This window comes from Photinus pyralis, unplaced genomic scaffold (genome assembly GCF_008802855.1).
Source record: "Photinus pyralis isolate 1611_PpyrPB1 unplaced genomic scaffold, Ppyr1.3 Ppyr1.4_LG7, whole genome shotgun sequence".
In the NCBI taxonomy this organism is placed as follows: Eukaryota; Metazoa; Arthropoda; class Insecta; order Coleoptera; family Lampyridae; genus Photinus; species Photinus pyralis.
The window spans coordinates 21,356,910-21,383,231 of NW_022170738.1; the positions used below are offsets into that span (position 1 = coordinate 21,356,910).

Here is a 26,322-nt window from a genome sequence, read left to right on the forward strand (position 1 = left end):
ATTCAGAGCGCCGATATGGTTTAGTGCTCGGTGTCGTGTTTGTTTTATTACTAAAATCAGCTAAGCACTTGTCGCACCAAACACTGTTAATATCTTCACCCGCTTTTTTAAATTTCGCTTTAAATCCATGTTCTACTAGTTCCAAATATATACGATCATTGAAAACTTATTCTCGTGGCACATTTCAACCAATGCCTCTTTATAGATCATTTTAGTGCAGTTTGAGAACCTTGATTACACACAAACAACAAAAAATATGCTTTTTTCTTGCAAAGGGAACAATAAAAACACACTTTTTGTAAGTGTATGATGTGTTTTATAGAAACCCATTATATACAGTGTTTCAGAACTCTAAACCATATCGGTGCTCTGAATCGCAGTATATAATGTATTATCAAATTGCGCATAAGGTGAAGCCATAGTATACTGCGAATCAGACCAGAGCTGCTCTGAATAATAGTACAGAATGCCAATACGCGGGCGGGCTACGTAGTAAATAATACATACATTTCATACTTATTTAAGATTAGAATATAAAAACTAGGAAAACCAAGATATTTTGAAAAATATCAGAGATAGGTATAGGACATTATTATCAAAAGTTGAAGGTTTTGGAAGAATTAAAAGCTGACAGAAAAATATACAGGGTACATACATACATTTAAAAAAAGTGAGATTGTTTAATATGAAGTTTTGCAACTTTGGACCTACCAAAAAAAACACCCTGTAAGCTATTTTTTTTAATGTTTCATAGTAGATGTATTTATTTGACTTTTACTTAACCCAGGATAAGATCTAAAACCTGGAATCAAAATTAAGTAATAATTTTCACAATATACTGACGCTTGCAAATGCCCAATTTTTCTTACAAATTGAATTATCTTTAAAACTACTAGTTTTTTGGATATTAACCATATAATAAAAAAGACGTACAATTACACGTAGAATTCAAAAATGCATTCAAGTACAGGGGGTTCTATTTAAAAAAATGTACCATTTTGGCGCCCTACTGTGTGGGCGCACCCTGTATAATTCCAACTATTTTTAACATGTGGAAAATATTTAACCATATCATAATACACTCTATCGAAAAATCTTATCTTCAAGGCATTAAGTTACTCTGAGCAATCGTTGACTCACCCTGTACAACTCAACCGAACATTTCCGTACTTGTTGCGAACATGCCGCACCATTGTTCTCATTTACTATCAACTTACTAGTAAACAATATTTTTATAAACAATTTGATTTTTTTATTACATTACCTGTTAAAATTAACCAATTTTAAAGGTTTATTAGAATTTTTAACAGTTCAGTGGTACACGACAGATCTACAATATCATGAGTGGTAGTGGTACGCGAAAAAAAACTTCGAGAACCGCTGCTCTAGAGGGTAAACAATGAGCGAGTGGAATTCATACAGGGGTGATCTTTGTCTAAACCAAACTAAGTCTCTCTCATAATTTGCTACTACACTTACCAGTATGATACAAATCATTACTTAGATTACGTTCAATCTGTACATTGAGATGGCACTTTTCAGTTAAGAGAGATGAGCCCATTTTAAAAACCTTGTACATTCCGAAGTGTAAACTTTCCATCTGTGCAACATCATGATCTTGCAACACATTATAATCCGCTACACGGATTCCAGAATATAAGTCAACATTTTGCAATTGGACTGACATTACATCCAGTAAACACTTCTTGTCTGAAAAAAAAAAGAAAAATTATCTATCAAGAAAATCTGCTTCATACCTGAAGCGACAGCATTTCCATAACCGAGAGTGCCCAACTCTCCAGAATACTTAAATGTATTCGTGAGACTCAAACGGCCCAAATCTGCAATCAACAAATTGGAACTCCTCGACGAAACCGGTAAAAGTATGACTGGTGCGCCAGCTTGCAGAATGATGGAAAGTCTCTTTTTATTCTGATTTACCTAAAAGTGTAATGTACAGTACAAAGGAGCCAATACATCACACTACCTTAGGACTTGTAGCCGCCGCTCGAATGCCTTGCATCACCGACTGCAGTTGTGTAAAATGATAAAAAAACGCCTGCACTTCAACCATGAATCTCTTCGTATGCACGTAAAATACCGAAGACATTTCCAATTTTAACTGCGCATCAAAATCCGGAATGTCATTTTCGGCATATCTAAATTAAGACTTTGAAAAACGAATTAGACCCACCGTACTCACCTAACGTAGTTGAAATGTAGCGCTTGCTTTCCCGATGTTAAAAAGCGTTCTTTGTACAACTGCCCATGCAACGTTAAATCTAATAAGGACATCGAACCTAAACGCCCTTCAACTTCTTTTCTCACGTTGTTCGATTTAATAGAAACATCTACATTTGATACGTTAGCTTTCGCTATATCATGGTCGGATGTTACTAGCGCCATTGTAAGAGATCGAACTGTAATATTGGTCTCCGTGCTTCCTCCGACAGTTCCTAGGAAGAAATTATAATTGAGAGATTGAGAGGATGGTTTTACCTTTGGAGATTTCAGGAGAATCTTCAAAAGAACCCGGTGACGTGTGCAACTTCTCTGACGATATAGCATTAAAAAAATCTATTACCACAACCCAGGATTCCACGCTGATAACCAAATCCAAGCAGTTAAAGTCAATTGATGTAGAGCGCTCAATCTGAAAATTGCTCAATTTTTTTTAGTGCCAATAAGTAATTTTACTTACAGAGTTATAGTAGGAATGAAAATTGGGTGCGCACGGATCGACCAATAGCGACGAAATTAAAACCAAATTTTTCTGAGGGCGCTGTTTAACGTCGGGAGATGGCGGAGGCGTTGACGATATGTATTTGTCGTTAGCCACACCGAGAACTTTGACGGTTTCTAGATGATCCGGCAGCGAGCCGTGCGAGTAACTGTTCTGTGGAAATGGTTTATAAATATCGGGACACGATCTCGAAACGCAGTTTGAATTTGCTGGCGCTTCGCCACCAGAAGATGACACAACCATCGCCCTCTGTCGCGAACCTTCTGGTTGTAACAAATCTTCCATAATAACAGATCGTAAAGACACCTAGAAGGACAAAGTAAGATGTTGGCTACCACAATAAAGCCCACCGCCTGTATACTAAATAGTTGCCTCACTCGGTTTAATTTGTACATGCGCTGCGAGGGGGTGCTTACGTTTGTGACGTAGTTCAGTATAAAGAAATTTAAACGTGTAATTACAATGAGTTAAGTAATGTAATATGACTTCCATTTGTTTCACATTTGTACAGGGTGGCCAACTAAGAATGCGAGGTACTATATCTGAGTGAGAACCTATCCATCGTAGAGGCTTGCGGTAAAAAAAGTTATTACTAAAACGGCCACGAGAAAACCCTAGAAAATATGTTTAAGTTTCTGAAATGGCCGCTAGGGTGCGCAACTGCAAACTGGAATCTAAAGTCACTAATGTGACTTCACTGGAATCTAAAAAAGTGATGTTTCTGTGAATTCCGCTATATTAACCTAACAAAAAAATGTCCGGTCTTTGAAGTCGACGATAATCTGAACCTTTTTTGTTTGACAATTTTTCCTGTATCTCTAAAAATGAAGTAGTGGGGGGTATTCAAAGGTTTCCGTAAAGAACACCCTCTATCTTCGAAACGGCTGAGCCGATTTAAACAAACTCGGGTTAGTTCAAAAGAGGTATTCTTCAGCTACAAATATTATAATATTTGAAGTTTTGTTAGTTTCACATATCACCGCTTGAGGGCTTTTTTCGACATTCCGACAGAAATGGTTAATTTTCTCAAAACAATTAAATGCATTGATTCGATTTTTTTTTCATGAAAAAGTAGCTAAATGATGCCTAAACAAGCTCGCGAAAACAGCATCTCGATATTTTTTAATTTTCCAAAATACAAAAAAAAACTACCTGAAAACATTATGATCGATTTTTTCTAATATCAGCCCTTTTGAGACATTTGCAGGGGCAGAAGAAATTCTAGCAACCACTGTAGAAACCTGTTTTACTTGTAGGTCATTTTGTAAACAATCCATGAAAAACATTAATAGGTAAGTATTTAACATATATTTCTTCCTGAAAAAATATTAATCAATTAAAAAAATGCATTACATAAATTGTATGTGAGAGGTAGGCCGTGGGGCTTTAAACAGTCGCACTTTATGAATGGCACTTCAAAAATGAGACAACCGTTTAGTATACAAACTGCGGCTGAAACCTACCTGAATGTTAGTTTCGTACTGATGACACTTTTCATAGTTGAAAATAAAATCTTGAAACGACAAATCCACAAAACCTTGTTCTCCCAAGGGCGAATCGCCGCGAAGTTGAATAGTAAAAATGGGTAATTCAAATAGCACTGCAAAAATCTATTAGTGCTATATCAGGTCGATCATTAATTTACCTTTAAGAGCGATTATTTTATTACTAACGATTTTAGATCGCGATGCAGCAACTACAGGAAACAGTTTAGCACGAACATGAGGATCCATGCTTAAGGTGGTTACACCGGTTCCTTCCTCGCTAATATCGTCGAGAGTGGAAATTGGGTTGAGATTGACCTTATTGTCCTTGATATTTGAGGCCTTGGCAGAATTCATTAGCCATTGAAATGTGTCCAATAGCTGTTCGTACTGGGAACGCGTCAGAGACACTTTTAAGGGTGATATAACACTCCCAGTTATCTGAAATATAGCAAGGTTTCACCTTTCTAGCTTAATTTAAAATGAAAGATATTATCCCTAGATCAGGGGTCGGCAATCTATTGCAACGGAAGAGCCAAAAGTTACGATTTGCAAAATTTCCCAGTTTTTAAAGAGAAACTAAACATTTTCGAATCAATACTATAGTATTTGGTCATATACAGTGTCCTGCAACAGTGCGTCCGTCTTTCCTAGATTATACCTGGTAAAAAAGATTTAAAAAAATCTTGTATGCAAATGTAAACTATAGATGGTTGGCGGATCTACAGAAATTATTTTTGAATGTACAGGGTGTCCCATTTTTACGGTGTCAATAAATAAGTGATTTTATTATTATTACTATTATTTTTCAAATTTTCAACTACCACTATTTTATTTCGCTATTCGATTGTGTTTTGTGTCCTCTTCAATTTTTATACCAGGTGTCCTGTGCTTAAAGTTCATAATTTTTAGGTTATTCAAGTTTTTTTCTTATTAATTAATTACATGTTTATACATCGAAGTAGGCTGTGATCTCGGCTGTGATAATAAAAAAAGACAAACAAGTGTCACAAATTAGGTAATTATGTGCTGCAAGTGTACTTTCAATATCGTAATAAAATAAGATTCATTAACATGAATTTCGAAAATGCAGAGAGCCGCAACTTTACATCAAAAGAGTTCCACCCGACACCTGCCCTAGATCCCTAGAAACATCGAGATCCGATTTGATCTACATTACTTTGGTCATTACGAATAATTTGTTCGTGATAGTTTATTTACATTTCGAATTAATTAATTACATTTGTTGTATATGAAGTTAACGTCACGTTTATGCTTTTATATTTCACCGATTTGTACGTACCATTCGTCAATGAAAATTTTGCTCTTGTTTAGTTAACATAAATTGAATTATTGGTTCTTATTGATTGTTAATTACGGTTTGTAGTACACAAGTACCCAAGTGTCAGACGTTAGTCACTGCTATCGTAATATTATGTGCCGCGCGATTCACTATCCCACTTGTTTTTTTTGTTTATGTTTTTATCTGTTACAGATACGGCAGCAAAGCGCCCTTTCTGAGTTCCGAACGGCTGTTACCATAGTCAAATGTAATATTTTTATTTTCGCCGACTCCTTGATATATCGTTTTATTCCATATATTATATTAGGGTATTTGCTTAAAGTGAACGTAACAAACCTGTACATTTTAATTAACTCTAAGGCAGTAGTAAACGAACAGACACAAGTTTGAACTAAACTCAAAAAAATACATAAAGGAATGTTTTAACCATTGAGTGAACGATGTTAATTCACGAGTACAGCAGAAACCATCTAAATCAGTATAACACTTCCGAAAATTCGGAATTTAGAATGGTAAAAATAGCCAGGTTGCACTTTTCTGTCGTTTCCATGGAAACAGTATTGTTATCTGTTCTGAACTTCATTTTATTCCGTGCACCGCGTCCCATTTTTAATGCGAATGACAATGCACAATAGTTTCTGTCGCGGTTAAAGAGATCACTTTAACCACTCTTACTGTTAAAGAGAGACTTAGACACACGCAATTTTAATTATCTATGTTATTCATTAGCACTATATACCTCCACATTTTCTCCCACAGTTGGCTCAAAACCATCAACATTTTGATTTGAATAACCATCGTCGATTAAATTTGAGAAGCTTTGGTGTCGAGTTTGAGAATGACAGAATATCTCACGTTCTATTCGTAAATGCACTATCGTATCATGTAATATAGGTTTAGCTAGTGTATCGCAACTGTACAATACATCTGACTTATTCATCCTAGAATAGAAATTTGAATTAAAAAATTAATTTACGTTGTTTAGATTACATAGGGCCTGGAACACGTCTGCTACTGGTATCCAACGAGTATAAATTCATGTCGCGAATTTCCACGCTGTAGTGTTCCATTTTCGATTCAACATGATCCCAACTTTCTTTTGTCTGTTTATTATTGCAATTCGTAATGGACGTCTTTCCAAGATGGGCTACAAACACTTGAGCGCTGCTATGCGTTCGTGGAACGATAACAACTGGACTGTCCAGCACCACATCTAACCTAATTAAAAAATGTAAAATTGTCCGAAGAAAAGGCTAATACCTCATATCGATCATGAAATTATCCTCATCTGCTGGGCTGTAGGGTGTTTGCGGAATGGTGTCACGAACAGATGAGGAACCCGAGTATCCATCACCGTACTCCATAAATCCGCCACTATTGTACCTGCTTCTTTTACGAGGTGTCATTATATCAGACAGTGACATCGCGCTACCGTATAGCGACGCAGAGAGCCGCGAGTTCAAATATAAAGACTGAGCTAACGCTTCAGCTCTACAACAGGAATAAATTACTTAAAACTGAGCGCGGCACGTAAGGTCTTACTTTGCATGGACTAATCCCAAAGCCATATCGGTTGCTGCAGAACGTATGGAGCGTGCTAAATTGGCTAGGTATTGTTTAAATTCGGTTACGCAAGACTGCAGCTCCATCAAAAAGTGAGGTGAATGTGTGTACCACACAGATGCCATTCTTATAGTTACAAGTGCCAAATCTAGAACAATGGAGCCTCATTAAAACAGATCTGTACCTAGTAATAGTACAAGAATGAATAATCTACATACTCAGTCTTCATAAGTGTCCAATGCCAAGCATACCAACAATTAAAAGCAGATGAAGGGGCCACCGATACATTGACAATGATCAAAACTTTAGCTCTACAAGTGCAATCATCACTTACAAAACAGTACCTACAGCAAGACATTTTGGTGATTGTTTAAACAAAGAAAATATAGTGTTCGCAAGAATTAAGCGAGTAAGTACTCAACTTTGACATAAGATCAGTTCAAAGTGAACCATCAATACACTTAAACTACAATGGAAAGTCTTTACCTTATTTCTACAGCGCTAAAACTACTCTTTGTGTCGTTCAATCTTGGAATCATGGATCGCCCCCAACAAACAACAAACAAGTACAAATTGTGCACAACCCTTGTGCAGGTAAAGCGCATTTTTTTTAACACCCCTACGAAAGTTCTTCCATAAATAAGAAAGTTGGCACTGCACATCCTAAACAAAACCAAATTTGGAAAATGGCGCTATATTTGCTTTTATTCCAAGTAGCTATGTATCAAATTTCATTTAAATCCCTCCATAAATAAGAAAGTTGGCACTGTGCGTGCGCAAAACCAAATTTTGAAACTGGTGTTAAATTTTCTTTTATTCCAAGTGGCTATGTATCAAATTTTATTTAAATGCCCAATTTCTTCCACATTTTTTTATTTCTTAAAAAATGCGCTAAAAAGAGAACGGTGGATTCGGATTTCGCAGTTCCACACAAAACTTGGTATTATCTAATCCAATAGTGATAGTCCCTTTTTACTGACAAAAAAATCTTTGGGTTCATATTTTTGCTACGGGCGGCGGGTGAACGACACTTCACTAACACGCGTAATACTTCCGGTACTGTTCGTGCTACGCGTAATTAATTTTTCTTTCTTATCGCGGTTACGACTTGGTGTCGTTTTTTAAATAAACTATTTCACCCGCATAAAAATTCCGAGCGAACTACTCTACTACTTCACAGACGTCCAGGGAATTCATTTGCCCTTACGAACTTACTGCCTAACGGCTGCCTACAGTATACTTCTTAAAAAATGTTGGATGCGTTTCTACTCTTTTTTATTTCCCTAACACGCCCCAAAATGGCGCAAATAGGCTACAACGATTACATTTAATCGTCTGCGCTTACGTAAACCAAAAACACACGTGTGAAGGCCATTAATTAGAAATGTAAGGAAGCACCCGTTTCCGCCTTGAAGTTTGTGTTTGTGGAGTCGACCTTCTTTGCTCAACACTCAGTATATACGGCGCTTCTTACCGCCGATAACGCACGTAAGCTTCCTAGTGAATTTATCCGGTTTGGAACCGTTCCTGTAGAAATATCTCAATTCCAAGATTGAAATCGGCAAAGTTGTACAGTTTAAAGAAAATATCAACGTGATAACCGATTGCGCCGTTTCACCTCACATTCCACGGAAAAAAAGGCATTGCTGGACTGCCGAATATTGAGATTTCATGACGACTATTTAGATAAGTATAATTAACCGTAATTACTTGAATGGGTTACAGATAACAATCACCGATTAAGTCGAGATTACATTCTTGTGTGCTCTTAAAAGACTTGGAAGCTTTTCCAATGTCAGGGAAAGGAGCAATTAATTGAAAACAGTTTTAAATTGTTTGAACGTATAGATGAAGTGTACGAGACGGGAATTCCAGTCCACTCAAGCCGAGGTTTAGATAAATAGAAAACGCACTATGAAATAGGACTTTTTTACTTTTTGCATCTTCGCAGTTACTTTTTGTAAGTTCCTAAATTTTGAGCTTTGCCGTAGATTTACTTTTGCAAACAGTACCGTATTTAAATCATCAACTTTTGCTTTTGGTGTTTTAACCATATCTTTTTGACTTTTGTATTAAGTTACCACACCGTATTATTTAAAATTGGCTTGTAGCAAATTTTTTGCTACCACTCCGTTAATTTCAAGGTAAGCTTTTTCTTGCTTTCTGTTTCACTAATCATGGAGGGGGGTATTGTGCGTGTGTTGGTGCTTTCATTCCCGCTAGAGAGTTTACCGTAATTTTGTTTTAGTTTTTAGTGGAAAAGACATTAAAATTGTGTTATCGCCCGTCAGACTGGCGCTGATAAATTTCTCACGACTCATTCGGTATCGTTTAACTTACAGAATAAAGAGCGACTCTGGATTTGGAATTTATCAACTTAAAAGAAATTTAAAATAACAAAATTTTGGAATACCAGCTCTTTAATGGATCCACCCTACCGAACACTGAGCTACTCTAATGAGGTTCTATTCTAAACCCTTTATTTGAAAAAATGGTTCTAACTACCAAAAAACGCTAGACAGCTCCCGTTACAGTTTTGGTTGTCATACATACATATATATAAAGTCCTTAAAGAACGCTCAGGCAGATTGGGAATTGACTGCTCTAGAATTTAGGTTAGCAAATTTTAGCTTTGTGTATGTGTACAGGGGTTTGCAAGATGTTCGGCCACAAAGTGTCCCATTTTCGACTCTTTTATAGGGTATCTCCGTAAATGTTACTGCTATCAAAAAAAATAAGGATTTTAGATCAAACCTAAAATGGTAAAATCAACATTTGAACATTTTTACTCGCTTGAGACAAACGGGGGAAATGAAAAAATTGTCAATTTCAGAATAACCCCATATTTTCATAGTTAAAAGTGATACAGAAAAAGTTTCTTTATAATGATTTTTGATTAATCTGCCGTTTTTGAAATAAGTATACGTGGTCAGGTAAAAAAGGTATCGGACCTAACCTCATTTTTTAAATCGAACATCCTGTATATTTTATTCTAAAAAAAGATATATTAAATTCTATTTTCAAAAACATAACATTAAAAAAATTCAAAAATCTTTTTGAAATTTTTTTAATCATTTACCTTTTTCAATTCTTTTTTGAAACTTTTTTAAATTTTGTGAACCACTTTTTTTAACCTTTTGTTTTAGTATCATCCCTAATGTGTTATATTTTTGAAACAATAATTATGAAATAACTTTTGTATCTTTCTGGTACTTACCTGTTTTAACTAAGAAAATATAGTCATTGTCAATTTTTTATTTTTCCCGTAGCTCTTAAACGAGCGAATATTTGCGAGTTTGCATTTTAAGTTTGACCCATAAAGAGCACATGATACCTATATTACCTTTTTGACAGCACTAACAATTACGGGGATCCCTATAAAAGTATTGAAAATGGGTCACCCTGTACATCTAGAAACTAATTTGGATGCGACATTTTGCGGTATAAACGTAAGGAATTTTTTACAACTTGGAAGGACTAATGCACAAAATTGTAACCACTTAAAGTAGCGATGTAATCGAAAGTTAATAATAAAATACACTACCATTATCCTTGTCGGAACATTGTAACTTTCTATCAACTTTGAAGCTAAAAGCTCGCCTCTCTTCATTGTGTAGCGTTGGTGGTGTTATATACAATGTGTGCGGAGCTTCTACAAGAGGGTCATGTCCAACACTTATAATTCGCTGATGCAGATGTCCTTCGGGTGTAAGATCTAACACTTGTAAGCCACCCAATGAACCTTCGACTACCACACTGTCATCTAGGGAACAGATTGTAAGGACCTACTGAAATCATCTGAAGAAGCTCACCAACAGTCGCGCGAATTTTGGCTCCGCTCATTGTCGCCGTTGCGATCTTCTTTCCATATACCGCACCGTCCTTTACCACACCTCGCAATAGCAAAACGTTCAGGCGATGAAAATCGAACGTGAGTTCAGTGCGGCAAATTTTCGGTATGGGAATGGCGTCCTCGGCACCGTCGATCGCGCGAGGTTCCGCGATTGGAGTCGAAATTAAGGCCGCCGGCTTTTGCGGTTTCAATTCGGGGAAAACACGACGCGTAAAACCGATTAGTTCCACTAGTGTTTCTTGATTGGCTGAAATCTCATCTTCACTTTAGAACTCATCTTCATCATTCTCACCGATAATATCCAAGTTGTTGAACTGAATGTTGGCAATATGCATCGGTTCCAAACCGTTCACTAAAATTATTTCAATCGTGATTAGAGCCTCTGCGTCTAAGACTGGCTGCTGCCTCGGTTGAATTGTAGATGTAGGTGAGGAGGAGAGAACGGTTAGGGCTTGCGTAAGAGCGATCGGTGATGTTGCTAATGTGGGAGTTACATTTAGGTCGGGACTGCCAGGAGACGTCGGTGATGTCGGTTCGCTATCTCGTAGACTTCCCGACATGGAGTCCATTCTGCAAATGTTACTACTTTTGAACTAAAATTTTGGAATCAAATCGTTCTACATGTAAAGGCTGTGTGTAAATTATGATAATGTGAATATTATCATTGTATATACATCTTACAGTAATGCCACGGTATAGAAAAAAGTGCGACGCCATAAAATAGCTACATAAATAGTGATAAAAAGCACTGCAAAGATTAATTTAGCATAAAAGCAAACCATATGCACTATCAATATTCACCCACAGACGTCTCCGTGAGCAGACTATTTAATCTTTTTCTTTTGCTATGTACACATTGGGCCCATATGAATAAAAAGAAGCATATGCTTATACTTGCAAAATTCAAAGTAATTACTCGTAAGTGCCCCCTCACACTGGGCGACTTAGCAGCGCTGGTTAGCCATGGGATGGGACGCAGTGCAGAGCTGCTGAGCAGCCCAGTGTGAAGGGGCACTTACGAGTATTTACTTTGAATTTTGCAAGTATAAGCATATGCTTCTTTTTATTCATATGGGCCATTGTGTAAGTGTTTAACGTACACGAAGCAAACGGGATCCGGTGACGTAGTATGCTACAAGGAATTTGCATTATAAGCATAACGATGCTCTTTATCTTTATTATTTTAGTAATTTATTTCATTGTCACCAATTCACGTACCTAACGTTTGATTCCGGGTTGTACTTTGAAAGTTTTTAGTGACAACTGGCAAGGAATGTAACTTAATGGTCAAAATGCTGGTCAGTTTTGATTATGTACCACTACCACTTTTTATAAATAATTAAAACGTACCCCCCACATATACACGGTGTCCATTTTTCGAGTGCTACTATAGGGATCTCACTTATCTTAAGAGATAGAAGGTTGGTTAAATGGGGGCAAAGTTGCAAATTTCCGTGCTGAACAAGGGTCTGAAAAGAAATTTGAAATATCTTCAATAATTTTGAAGATATCGCAAAAAAACGAAAATTTCTGATTTCACAACAAAAGAACGTTTTGTTTTTCTTTTTCCAAAGCACTCTTCTCAAAAAATTAAACATTGTATTATTAGGAAAAATGTGATACTGAACCACCATGTGTGATATATCGTTGTAAAGAGAAAAAAAAAGACGTAATCTCAAAATGTGAAAATTCAAAATGGCGCCCATAAGAAATACTAAAGTTGCCAACGTGTTTCTCCGTCATCTTGAAAGTTATTAAAAACAGGATGCCATATTTGAAATCTTCATTAACAAGTGTCCGAATAAGAAAAAATCTGCGCAAATGTCAACTTTCTTATTTATTTTTTTTATTGCCTTTATTTTATAGATATTTTTTTGAAATAGTAACCGCAGATGCTTCTAATAAAAATAAGCATTTCGCATATCGGAAAAATCAGATGTAGTATATCCATAAGTAAGGGTGTTGACATTGCGCAGCCTGCGCATGCGTATAGACATTTAACCAGAGATGCTTCTAGTAAATTCAAGCATATCTCATTTTGTTAAAAGTAGATGGCGCAATTCAGTTTCTCCACCAAAAAAAAATTCGAAAAACTGTCCAATTTTGAGGAAAAAAGGGTATTTAACAGCGAAATAGTTAAAGTTCCGGGCGAGGTTAAGGGTATAACATGTTACATAAAAAAATAAGTACATTGCAATTACTTTCCAAATATGTTATAAAATATGAGGTGTTCAATTTAAAAATGTTTCAAAACCAACTCGTGGGTATTGCCGCGTAATACAACTGTAAATAATAAGTAACGGGCAAATATAGACCATAGCAGCTATCAATTTGGAACAGACAGACAGAAGACGGAAAATCGAGCACATAAGCGTCACCTCAACTTCGTTGTATAACGCTAAAAAACCGCACGTTTGATACGTCACTGGAATACAGCACGCCTCTGGTGATCAAAAATATTTTAGAAACATGGCGACGGTAAATGTATACAATTTGGCTCTAAGACTTTTTTCTGTATCTTTTATGGTAAAGGAATTATGATCCGAGGGGGTCTTAGATGCTACACCCTCTATATGTACAACCTACAATGCCCATACAAAATAATATGATAAATGTTGGATGTATAGCAAAATCTGCAAAAGTGAATCATCTTACAATTAAATTAACCTATAGAATCTACCCTAACTCTTTGAATGTTATCAATGAATTCGAGACATATCCTGTCTCCGCGATAACTAAAAAAATGGCATAAAAAAAACTAAACTTAATTTATTAACTTAACTTCTTAATTAAACTGAAGATGGCACATGGACCATGATGAACCAGATCATTTGAAAGTGGATCTTACCCCACACTCTGATCCACCTATAGTAAATGGGTTCGTTCACTTCTCCCCTCATTATTGTATTGTATTTACGGTTTGTGCGTTGTTGGATTTAGAAATATTTGGGAAATTCAAATGGATTCTAAGTGAACGCTTAGCCTCCCAAAAGTAAACCATTTATAGTATAGCACTTCGATTGTGCTTAATTGTAGTTTTATAATTACAATCTGTGTCTTTTTGGTTTCGGAGATATTTGGAAAAATTGAGTTTTCCAATTGTCTACTCTACAAAACCAACAAGTTAAAAACTAATCGTAATCAATTTACAAAAAGCGCATTTCCACTTGTATTTATTTCCCATTTGTAAGATGCAACTTCTGTAAAAATCGTAAAAATCCTTTCCACAAATATGAAAGATGCGTTGCACATGTGCAATCCATTTTTGACGTGCTACTTCAATTTCTGTTTATAAGAAGAATTTCATTTCAATGCTTTTCTAAATAAGAAAGTTGGAACTGCGCATGCGCAAATCTACATTTTGAAACTAACGTTAGATTTTCCTTTGTTCCAAGCGCCTATGTATCAAATTTCATTTAAATGCTTCCATAAATAAAAAAGTTGTCACTGCGCATGCGCAAAACCAAACTTTGAAACTGGCGTTAGATTTTCATTTATTCCAAGTGCCTATGTATCAAATTCTTAGACCATATAGTACATGGACTGCTATTCGCCCTATGCTTTCAATACAAAATGGATGGTCACGGATAGAGGGCACTGTAGTCGTGGGTATGTGAATCTCAGGGTAAACTAAAGTCGTGTAAACACCACTAGGATCGTTTAATGAGCAGATTTATAGTAACCGCGTAGTAGGGGAAGCTTTAAATACTCTTCATTATTTGCTATACGTCCACAAATAAGAATAAGTTTGCTTTTTTTGGGATATCTAGGCGATTAATTAATTGACGTTTGTTAATTTATAGGTTGACAGTCTCAAATCGTGCCTCATCGGACAACTTCGGGCAGACTCGTTTACCCTGAAACTCATATAGCCAGGCGATGTCCTTGACCATATTTTAGTTACAATTAGCAGTCCATGTACTATATGGTCTAAGATCAAATTTCGTTTAAATGCTTCAATAAATAAAAAAGTTGGCCCTGTTCATAAATGTTTGTACCTGAGTTATCACCCAATTAACCATCATTCACCTCATTTCATTCACCATTAAACTTATTATTTTTCTAACGTCACATCAGTTCATAACTAACGGAGATGTCAAAGTTATCGTTCACACGGACAGATAGAGCGACAGACAGACAAAAGAACAGACGGACAGACAACAGACAGCAATACAAAATTATAAACGAACTCTAGGATCGTTAATAAACGGCAAAAGTGTAAAATTATGGAACATGTAAAAAACGGTTTTTTGGTTTGTTTACAATAACTTTTTTAGCAATAAACGCAGAAAAAATTCGTTCCTTGGTGCAAGCCTCGACATCATAACGTACCAAATAGCGAAAAAAGTAGAACAATAGCTCTTAAGATAAAGAACTAGTAGCGTCTCAATGAACGAGCGGACGGACGGACGGACAGCCGAACGGACGGACAAAGGTGGCCACAAAAGCGCATTTTTTTTATTTTTGTGGAAATGCCCTAAAAAGACAAAGCACAATCGAAGCACTATGCAATACCGTCGTTTCATTATGAAAAAGCTGGGGAGGCGGGGCTAAGCGTCCATGACTGAGCCCCCGTCAAAATATTTCTGAAATCAAAAGGCACAAATCTTGAGCATAAATGCAATGTTGGGGCACAGTAGATAAAAAGTTCATTTTTGGGCTAATGGGGGCGGCTCGGTAGGGGAGGGGGGACGATCCACGTTCTGAATCGGAAAGCTATACATTTTTAAATCCGGAAATTTTCGTGCATTATTGCTACACGTAATGTACTAGCACTTATGACCCGACATAATAAATAATGACTGCCTACTCCAAAATAATTAATGTTATTGTTCTTAAAGTTTTATAAAATACATACACAATGGTTTTACTTAAACAAAACCACTATTCCAATACGTAACGGAACACCAAATCACAGACCATCGCACTAAATGTACGTTTAGCAGCCATTGTTTTCCGATGTTCTTTTCACACATTTTTCAGGAGCTGTAAAACCTAAACAAAAGATAACCCTTAAAACAGCAAGAAGATCAAAGAGTTCAAACCGTACCTCTACTTAACCTTGGTACCTACTGGCATTTTTTTGTATTCATGGTTTTATTAGATGGGAATACAACAGAAGATAAGTTACGTTCTGTTTATCTTAAAACACATAAAGAGACAATGACCTTATTCTCGCCTCCCTTAACACTAACAAAAAAAGAAAACAAACGTATCTGTTTTTAAAACCCCATCCCATGATTTTAGAAGAATTTATACGAATCAGGCATATTTCATCTTATTTCATTCTTATTATTTACGGTGAAGGAAGGTGAAGGACGGCAAGTTTCATTTGTTGACTTTTTTAAATAATGTGTGTCATTCCCTGTCGCCGTATCGCTTACGAGGTTAGATAAAGGTTTCTGTAATTTTACTGTCGTTATACAGTTACCTAACCGAGCGATCGCAGCGCGCATTCTGTAGTTTTCTGGTAGGCCCCCAGAACTAATCCCCTTGCCCCCAAATAAGCGTCGCATGACAACATTGCGTGGCCGTACTGTAAGATGTATATACAATATTATTTTATCTGATATATGGTAGCAGATAGGCATCATGATCAAACACTTACCCAACATGTTTGTGACTAGCAATAAGTAATTCAAAATCTGGCCCAAACGTCTGCAAAGCATCAACTAATAGTAAACTGTGCACTGATAGCGTGATGCTGTCGTCTCCCACGCGTTTACTAAAAGCAGTTTTGACACCAGAAACTTGTAACTCGGCAATACTTCGCCCACGACTTTGGACTTCTAGAGACAACTGATCTATTGTGAATTGAAATATTAATAGTCGGGACATTTCTGCACTCGTATCAAAGCTGGTTGATTCATCATCGTCGGGCATAAAGACAGTTTGGATGTCAACGTGATCATTATCTGGGGTATTAAATGGAGAAGGTAATCCTGTCAGTCTAAGAACCTCGATGAGGCCTCGAGTCGCGCCGATTTTCTGCTCGTTGAGATGCGCAATCAGCTTCGGTAGGTTGGCGCAGACTGTCAAGCTGGGATACAAGGGATCGCAAGTGTGTACAATTCTATGCTCGATTTGTAAGGATATGTTAAATCGATCCAGCACGTGAAGCGTCGATGAACCTCGATTATGTGCGTATCGCCAATTGTCCTTGACTCTGCCCACTAATACCTGCAAGTCTGTAAACTCGACGCAATAGCAATCGTAGAGCTTCCGATGCAAACTTTGCTCATCAAGCGTGTCTTGTCTTTCGACAATATCCGGCGGGAGAGTTACTGATGTAGCATCTGAAATACTCGCCTCGCTCCCTGGCGGTGTCGAACATGGCGTCATAAATGTGTCTAAAATCTCATGTGAAGCGAAGTTTCACACAATCAAACTTACCATCCTCCTCACTCTGTTTATTGGAAAATTGGGTATCAACTGGTACATGTGGTTTATGGGGCACATTATGCAATTGAAATCTTCCAAAATCAATTACGGCCATTGCCGAGCTTGAATCTGTAAAACTTTCGACAAATATAATTTGAGGCGCTGATATATCCAACTGCAATTCCCAATTGGTTCTACCACCCTAAAAAATACGGGTCATTATTTGACTATACAAAAATACTTGTAGGTACCATATGACCGTCTAAAATTTGCTCCCAATTTTTAATCAACTCCTTTTTCGTTCTCAATTTTACAGCCTCGATACGCATCTGCGCGACGCTCTGTTGGTGAGGGAAGAAAAGAAATTCGGTTATCCATTTAATGGCGCCCGGCTGATAGACAACATCCAATGATTTCGACTTTACATGTAACCTACGCGACAATTTCGAAACCTTCGTTCATTATAGCGTGAACTTACCTGTAATCTGAATTGGAGTTTTGCGGTTTGCTTTCGTAAGCTAAATAGAACAAGGTATCAGATAAGTCTTCTAAATTTTTAGTCGATGACGCTTTCGGTATTCTCGCTTTAGTTAAATGTAACATCCGATCGTGACCCGGTGGTCCAACAATGATCGGAAAAAGGGTATTAGGGGTCAGTTTGTCATGCAAGCTTAAGCTTCCTAAAGATAATTCGACCAAATACGACGATGTACGGGGCCGACTAAGTATGTGAAGTGATAGATTTTTATACTGCAATTCCAACATTGGTACACTACAAAATAATGTAATGATTACTATTTCGACATTCGCGTTCAAATACCTGGACGTGCACAGCGATAGTGTACCGCTTTTTAACGAAAAGTTAAACTGCCCAAAAATGGCGTCGCGTTTCAATAAAGTATTATTTTCGGCACTATCTTTCAACGCTTCCAAAATTTCACCTTCCAATTGCGTTGCATCAGTATGCACACTGGCACTTTCTTCTGGAGTCGTATTGGAGTACCAACCCATCCATTGCGGAAACCAATTAAATAAAATACTACGTCCAGCTCCAGTGGCATTATTGGCGCCATTTTGTTTAGGAACGGACCTCATTGCGATCTATTTAAATTCAATATGCGTCAGAAGCGTCAAGGGCTTTGGGGCAAACAACATTGTCACTAACTAAAATTTCGATAAGGGCTAGAATTTAGTACAGATCTTCGTATTATTATTTTTCCGAGCATGACTGTCATTTTTAGTTAGTACTGCCGAACAAAATAAACCAATTTGTAATTGTTATTGGAGTGCTTTATCTAAACTTTAGTGGTTCAACCCAATGAATTTATGTACATTAAATAAGTCATCAAAAATACCTTGAAACGATTATAAAACAAGTTGTAAATCAGCATATGCATGATGAAAGCGCATTTTTGGCAATACAGATCAGTATTTTATTAGCAAAGCTTAAAATTATCGATCTCACGAGTAATTAAGCTCAAAATAGACTAAAGCCTGCACATCTACACTATAACAGAAAGTTATTAGTGAAAATTTGGTCCCTACCTATTGTAATTGCCGAGATCTCAGCCGGACAGCCAGCCAGCCAACTATAACGAATATAATAGCGTTTTTTTCAAAAGTGCGCTAAAAAGATATCGATGAGCGTCGAAATGCCGATGCTAAGTTCAGATAATTTAAACTCAAGCGTTCATTAATGCGAATGTGACAATTACGATGTGATTTATTGAGCTTTTCGATTATTTGAGTGAGATAAGGCGGCTATTTTAATCTTTAAGAAAAATTGTATTATTAGGTACAAATGTTGAATTAGATAAGAAACATTCTAAGAATTGGTACGGATGTGCCGATTTGAATTTCATTGTATTGGTTATCGTCGTTTTTATGTAATTTTTATTGGTTAAAGAAGTTTTAACAGGACTATTAATAGTTGTTTTTATTTGTGTTTGTAAAATAAAATTTGTTTAGTAATGTCATGCAAGTTGTGTTCATTCGGACCCTGTTCACGACGAAAGATAATTCTGATGCTCAACTACAATACAATTAATTTTACTTATTCTAGCCCACAGTTCATTGTAAGTGTTTGTCGTTTTCTCCACGTCCTCACATCTTGAATGAGCTTTTGGGTCGCTGGCTGTCTTGTTTTCCATTCTTCTGTTTCTCTCCTCCTTCTGGCTGTACTCTTCTCTACCAACAAAGTTAAGGGTATAGTGGTGGATATTATATAAGTACATATGTTTATTGGGTACTGTGCGATATGTCCGCGCTACGTCCCTGCGCCATCCTCCTCTGTCTAATTTGCTTTAATACATTTAAATTTTGTTGCTCTGTCCCATATTTCACTCCAGTATAGTACTACATTGCTAACCACAGATGCCAGGACTCTGCTTTTGGTCCCCAGGGGGCCACCACAATTTCGGAATAATTTTTGTAAGCTCGTTGCTTTCTCTGCTTTTGTATTGGTTTTTCAGCATGTCTAATGTATTCCAGGCTTCTGTCTGATCTGATTCCTAGTAAGTCTATTGCATTTCCTAGTGGGATCTCAACTCCTGCCACCCGTATGCAGGCAGGGGAGAATTTCCTCCTTCCTGCCATCAGTACCACATTAGTTTAGTACCTGCCAATTCTAAGCCATTCTGCTCCGTCCACCTTCCTATTCTCCTTGCGGGGCTTCATTCATACTTAATATTGCTTCGGTCGGCAGCGACTATTGTTAGGTCGTCTGTATACCCAATTATGTGCACCCCTCTAGGCACGATCAGCTTCAACACAGCGTCATAAGCGCTATTCCATAAAAGTGGCCCCAGCACTGAACCTTGTGGTACCCCTGTGTTCACGTCCCGAGAGCATTACCTTCTCCGCTAGGGAGTGTGTGTCGAAGCGTTTCCCTTGTTCCTCTACTATAAACGCAATAATCCTTTCAAATATCTTCTCTAAATTACTACAGAGCGCTATAAACCTTAAGGGTAAGAGCGGATTTTAATGAGTGCGCACACTTGTCGGAAACGCAGCGATGGGCAGCGCAACGAAGCGGCCTTTTTCTGTTTCTTCGCATAAAGCAGAAATTATAAATGCATCTTCCTCATTAGAGGACACAATAGCGCGCTCTATGTGCGTATAGGAACGGAAAAGCGCTCCGCGGCGCTGTCATGCCCTTCGCGTCGCCTTGCGACGTGTCGCCGCGCTTCGCTCTAGCGAGGGGTACCCTTTATTCTCCCCGACTCCTTTTTTGGTATTATAGGGTACTATATTTGCTCTCTTTCATATTTCTGGGTATTTCCCTGTACTTATCTTACTTCACAATGTATTTCTTATGGCAATAATTTCATGGCCGTGTCGATGGTGACTATGCGAGACAATAAACGAACGAACGAAGTTGGTTTCAATCATAATCAGCCATGGAATTATTTCCATAAGAAAGACATTGCCAACTTCGAGGCAAAAATGGAAGGTTGATTCCCTAGTGAAATTCTAAGGCCTAGAGGCCACGCAAGCGGTATAGATTTCTTATTACAATAGTTCTTTGCTTCGCCGCCCGAGGTCGTGCAGATGTTATCATATTTCTAATCCCATCCCTTCTTTAAGTTTGTCTTGCCCACGTGCGATATTTCTCGCGCGGTGAAGATTCTGCAGTCATACTTATTGGTTACATGCAAATTATTTTTCCACGGTTCCTTTCACAATATTTTATGTGCTAGACTATTCACTACCCCTCTTGCTTGTTTGTTTGTGTTATCTATTACAGATTAGCCAAAAGCGCCCTTGAGCTCGAAAAAGTCCTTGATATAACGTTTGATTACATATTGGTTTTCGATTCAATCGAATTATAATTACCACCTTTGTTTGATCTTCATTTAACAATTATAGCTCCGTTGTTTTTTGCAGAAGCCTGTTTTGATTTCAATAATTTTCGCTGACTACGTGTTGATCCTCTTTTTCGCTAAAACTTGCTTTAAATTTTAATTTTGACATTTCAGATCTGTCTATATTACAGTGTCTTATTTGTAATATTTTGGAGATCATTTATTAAATCACCCTCGATTATGACCACAATTCTTGTTTATGTTCTATCCCGGTCAAGGATCTCTTAGTCTGCCTTGTTTCCCCTTTTTGGTAAGTACTTATTCTCTATTCTCTTTTCTCTTTTGAAATTTAGTAAAGACTAAGCGGGGACAATCTGGTTTACGTTAACTACTTTCCCCTTTTGCTAGTGTACCAGAACCCCGACCCATTTCTACTTTGCCTGAGCGTACCCTGTGCTTATCTCAAGGTAATTTTGTTACATTTGCTCAAAGTGAATGTACCACGATCAATTTTAGGAAAAAAATATAAGCACTTTTTTATTATAGAAAATTGTCTTATCCAATCATGACTATTTCTAGAGTAAAACTTACTGTTTACGTTATTTGCAATGCCTCTTAGAAACTGTAGCTGTTTCAATTTAAGATGGTAATTCGAAAATCTGTGCCAAATCTGTCTCTAATGGAGTTTTTTGACTTTCATATTTACAAATTCATTGAATAAACTACTTATAAGCAGAAAGATCTAATCTTTCTCTTACTCTTACAAGAGAAAGAGGGCGCAATTATGCAAAATAAATATTTTGCTAAAGCACAGTGGTGTTGAATTGATTAGAAATTGACTGGATCACCATCAAAATCAAATTTACCATATTAAATACATCAAATACCTACCTCTCGTAATACTTTCAACTGCTCATAATCTCTACTCCATTCCACATCGTCCTTTAACTTTTTGTTTTCCGGCGATAAAGTTATGGCCGGTGTAACAAGTACTTTCACGTACAATGCTACATATTGAACATTCTGCTTAGCAAATTCCAAACAGGATGCCCAAGTTGCTTTGGGCTTACAAATCGAAGGCTGCTGACCGGGATATAGGCAATTTATTGCGTAAATCCACCAAGCCTTAGCATCATCTTTTACTGGGCAAAGTGGTCGATAATGTCTATAACTTCTTAACCGAGTGACATCATGAAGCCCTTTCGAACACTTAATTAACTGTTCGTATTGTTTCTGAAAGAGACAACTTTAGATTGAAGCACATTTAAGGCTGAGATGAGTACGTCTCTTAGAGTGAGTGAGACCTCGTGCAGATTTAAACTACAGACAATACGTGGCGTGTCGGACGAGCGAAGGGGACGTTCGCTTCGATTCTTTTTCAGGTGAGCTTCAGCGCTCACCGGTGGTAAGATAAAATAATTCGTGAAATTACTATGTCGATTGGACGCCATCGTTACCTGAAATACTACAACGTAACAATCATGCATGACCAAATGTCGGATATACCATAATTTCAGACATGGGCATCTTTGAGAACATTTCTGATTTTTTGACATTCATCCAATATATAGCCAGTTTGTGCATTTCCAATATCTTGTAAGATTCTTCTGAACTGTTCCAGTGCAAAAATCCGGGAACCCAGTTTGCATCACAGCTTTGTACGTAAAAATAGTCCATGGTTATGCCGACACTAACAACTTCATTCGGAAGGCTAAAGTCGTCCTCGTACCGTATGTGGACGTCTCGAATTTTTAACTGCAATCATTATCATTAATTGTCTTGAATTAAGTGAACATCCTGTGAACAGGGTGACAATTGGGATACCATAACATAGGACTCATCTCGTGCTCCCGGATTTTAGTTTCAAAAGTAAATTCTGTATGAAGTATGATCAAATGTTTAGTTAACTGACAATTGAAAAACAGAATGCGAAATAACCATGGAACATCTCTCAATGGTTTCAGTTCACATCTGTAAATTATAGATTGAATTCCCTCCGAAAATCTCCTATGGTTATTTAAATATAATAAAATAATTTTTGGGATTTTCAATTGTTCAATAATCAAAATAAGTCAACCAAAAAACCGCGAATAAATTGACCTTGATTGAACCGCGAATAAAATTCAAGATGGCGGACCGAAGTGTCCCTCTTCTACTAATACTAAAAGAGAAATTCCCGCGGACAACGGAAAATTGAAGGAAATATTGTTCATCTAACTGGACCACTAACTCCATTTTCAAGAGGAGAGAGAAGATACATGATCTACGAACACAATGTATGCGAAGGGAAATCAATGATTGAATATTAAACGAACATTTCAGTAATCGTTTAGTCCTATAATGGACAAACAAAAGCTGCTCAACCAATGCTCAACTAATTCAGTCAAACAATATTTAATGAGAGATGAAGTATCTAGCAACTTTGCCACTGTAACTGCAGATGTTAGATGACATTCTTAAGCATTATTGCACGGCTAATTCTTTAGGGAAAATGTTCCAATCAGTCACCCAGTACAGGCTGTATACCACTTTGACCACCTTTCTTATAATGTAATATACTATGCGATAAAAAATGAGTTACTGCCAAGTCACCTTTGGAATTTTGTTTACATGGGAAATCGTACTTAACTTGAACTTCCAAAGGTGACTCGACTGCCACTCATTTTTGTTCGCCAGTTACGAACTTGCAAATTTTCCATGATGTCGGTAATTAGACCAGTACCAAAGCTTAACCATGACGAGTAAGTGGAAGCATAATAAGTAGAACTATCTTTTGCTTCCATCTGAAACCTCCACTTTGCTTCTATTGCGTCTAGCGCACTCAATTTTAATTCCAACGCTGCATTCTCTTCCACAAGTGGATCCCACTAGAAAACACGATACAAACCAAGAAAATTATTAACAAAACTTACTTCGTGTACGGGTAACGGACTCGCAACAACGTACATTTGTTCGATAATTATAACCCATGGTGCCGATCGTATTTGACGTACGGGTATTTGTAACTTGATTTTACCAATAAAACCAGATTTTATAATAAGCGGTAAACCTAGGTGTCTCAGGGCATCTTTCCGCAAAGGTAAGTTTTCCAATTCCACCTCACCTGCAGGACGTAAACTATTAAAACTGTAAAACGGTCATCGCTTACTCACCTGATAATAATGCTATACTTAGCTGGTCGGTATTTAAATTTTCCACATACTTTCCCAAATAGTTATTTAAAACCCATGCAACTAAGCCTTCCAACATTTTTTAGTTGTTAGATATGTTTACATACATCATTCGAAAATATTCCACTTAGATTTGAGTTCATTGCTAAATTATGTTATGACAACTTGAAATTTACACATAAAATTAGTTGTTGGGCATCAATTTGTTATTTTACAAAGTTGTTGGGTTTATTTAATATAAAGTTTCATAAAAAATAAAATAGTTTTATTTATGATTGCACAATGATTATAAACATCATATGATGACATCCATATTTGTTTGATTCATAATTTTACAGCAGTGTCTACCATAACGCACAACAATTTCGAGTTCTGTAACTAACATTACACCACAGTAGTCAACAAAATCTGGGTGCGTTCACCAGACGAAGCGCTTCATGAGCGCTATCTAAAGGCGGAAATACTCTAACAAGGTTTCCCGCGCTAGTTACTGTCTGATAGCACTGTCGAGGTGTAAAGACCAACGTATGTCCGACTTGGTGGTGGTGTGTACACTTCGACAGTGCTATCAGACAGTAACTAGCGCGAGGAACCTTACTAGAGTATTCTCACTTTTAGGGCCGGTTGCATAAAACCCGTTTGACCGCAGGTTGGACTTCAACCGACAGTTGAGAGAGATTTTGCGTTGCATAAAGGTTAACCGCGGGTTCAACCGGCGGTTGAACCGGCGAAATTTCGACCGGCGGAAATCCACTGGTCGAGCCGCTTCAACCGACGGTTGACGGCCCAGTCGATCCGTTCGCAAGAACTAAAATAACTTGAAAACCATCCTTTTTGCTCATATTTGCGCTTTTGTTAGTTCTTGTGATGTGGTCTCAACAGTGCTTGTGATTTTCCATCATCGTTTTGCTCAGCGTAAAGACTACCTATACGGGAATTGTGTAAAAGTGAGGTTAGTACATACAAATTAATACAAACGTCAAAAATATATCGCTCATTTCATGTGCGTTCAGTGCAAAGAGCTGTTCAGAATGGCTAGAATTGAAGATGGAAAAGCGAGATTTTTGTGGACAGAAAGTGATTCGGAGGAAGAAGACAGAGGACGGAGATGCAGATTCCTGTGGGCAAAAAAAACCTTCATCCGAGTATGAAGAGCATGTGGGGGCAGGCCCAGCACCTAGAAATGAGTTGTGAACAGTATAGGTTATTTGTAGTGTTAAGGTTTTCTTCTTAATTTTTATTTCAATTTGAATACCATCAGAAACCAAAACCTCTGTAACCCACAATCCAAAGAATTAAAGATACCGCAGTAATTTGTTACAATATAACACCCAATCTTGAATGCAAGCGATCATATTTATTGGAGGGGGAAGGATAAGAAGTTGTTCCTTTCAATTTAAGGAGACTACATGAAAGAGGACAACGTTTATTAGTTTTCGTACTTCCGAGACTAAAGTAACAACTTCACTCCATTATGACAAGTACTAAAGTGTCACTTTTTGTCCCGCCGGGATTAAATTTGGACGAAATCCCGGAAGGATGAAATTACTAACAAGGCAATTTCAGTAGTTTGTTCCACATTTTGTATGCTGCACTACTTCTTAAACGCATCGTACTGCTGCTCATATAGTTTTTTGGATTTCGGTGGTATCAATTCTTTACCTAATTTGGCTGCTTTTTATCAATATCAAATACACCTTTGTCACCCACCACCAAAATTATGACACTAGCAATGACAGTTTCCAAATTATTTTTGTTACCATAGCATAGGGATTGTCGTACCAACGCAACGTTCCTATGGTAACTTGTTAAGCAGCGATTTTTTGAAAGAACGCGTTTTCTAACTCCATATATATTAAGTGTTTCAGTTTCGGAAGTACGAAAAATATCGTATATACCTTGCGACTGAAGCAGTGGTCTTAATCCCTCAGGTAAATTATGGCCCTCCCTTCGGTCGGGCCATAAACTTTACCTTCGGGATTAAAAGTACTACTTCAGTCCCGCGGTATATAATATACTATT

At 37.3% G+C, this 26,322-nt stretch overlaps 1 protein-coding gene across 1 annotated transcript in view; it reads right to left on the bottom strand.

Moving 5' to 3' along the window:
* Positions 1–24,578, bottom strand: part of LOC116176351 (vacuolar protein sorting-associated protein 13D-like) — a 48,311-nt gene extending 23,733 nt beyond the window's left edge. The window contains exons 1-25 of the mRNA XM_031494870.1: positions 24,283–24,578; positions 24,043–24,233; positions 23,815–23,997; positions 22,637–22,885; positions 22,414–22,587; positions 22,022–22,363; positions 17,806–18,428; positions 17,579–17,759; positions 17,340–17,529; positions 16,555–17,296; positions 11,239–11,516; positions 10,906–11,193; positions 10,638–10,856; positions 7,073–7,241; positions 6,791–7,021; positions 6,521–6,748; positions 6,270–6,471; positions 4,389–4,668; positions 4,207–4,343; positions 2,702–3,049; positions 2,500–2,653; positions 2,204–2,456; positions 1,988–2,159; positions 1,758–1,941; positions 1,480–1,710 (exon numbers count right to left, since the gene is read on the bottom strand). Of these exons, the coding sequence (XP_031350730.1) occupies positions 1,480–1,710; positions 1,758–1,941; positions 1,988–2,159; positions 2,204–2,456; positions 2,500–2,653; positions 2,702–3,049; positions 4,207–4,343; positions 4,389–4,668; positions 6,270–6,471; positions 6,521–6,748; positions 6,791–7,021; positions 7,073–7,241; positions 10,638–10,856; positions 10,906–11,193; positions 11,239–11,516; positions 16,555–17,296; positions 17,340–17,529; positions 17,579–17,759; positions 17,806–18,428; positions 22,022–22,363; positions 22,414–22,587; positions 22,637–22,885; positions 23,815–23,997; positions 24,043–24,233; positions 24,283–24,379 (6,346 nt within the window). The 5' untranslated portion in view covers positions 24,380–24,578. The remainder of the gene's footprint in view (positions 1–1,479; positions 1,711–1,757; positions 1,942–1,987; positions 2,160–2,203; positions 2,457–2,499; positions 2,654–2,701; positions 3,050–4,206; positions 4,344–4,388; positions 4,669–6,269; positions 6,472–6,520; positions 6,749–6,790; positions 7,022–7,072; positions 7,242–10,637; positions 10,857–10,905; positions 11,194–11,238; positions 11,517–16,554; positions 17,297–17,339; positions 17,530–17,578; positions 17,760–17,805; positions 18,429–22,021; positions 22,364–22,413; positions 22,588–22,636; positions 22,886–23,814; positions 23,998–24,042; positions 24,234–24,282) is intronic.
* Between the last annotated feature and the right edge of the window lie 1,744 nt (positions 24,579–26,322).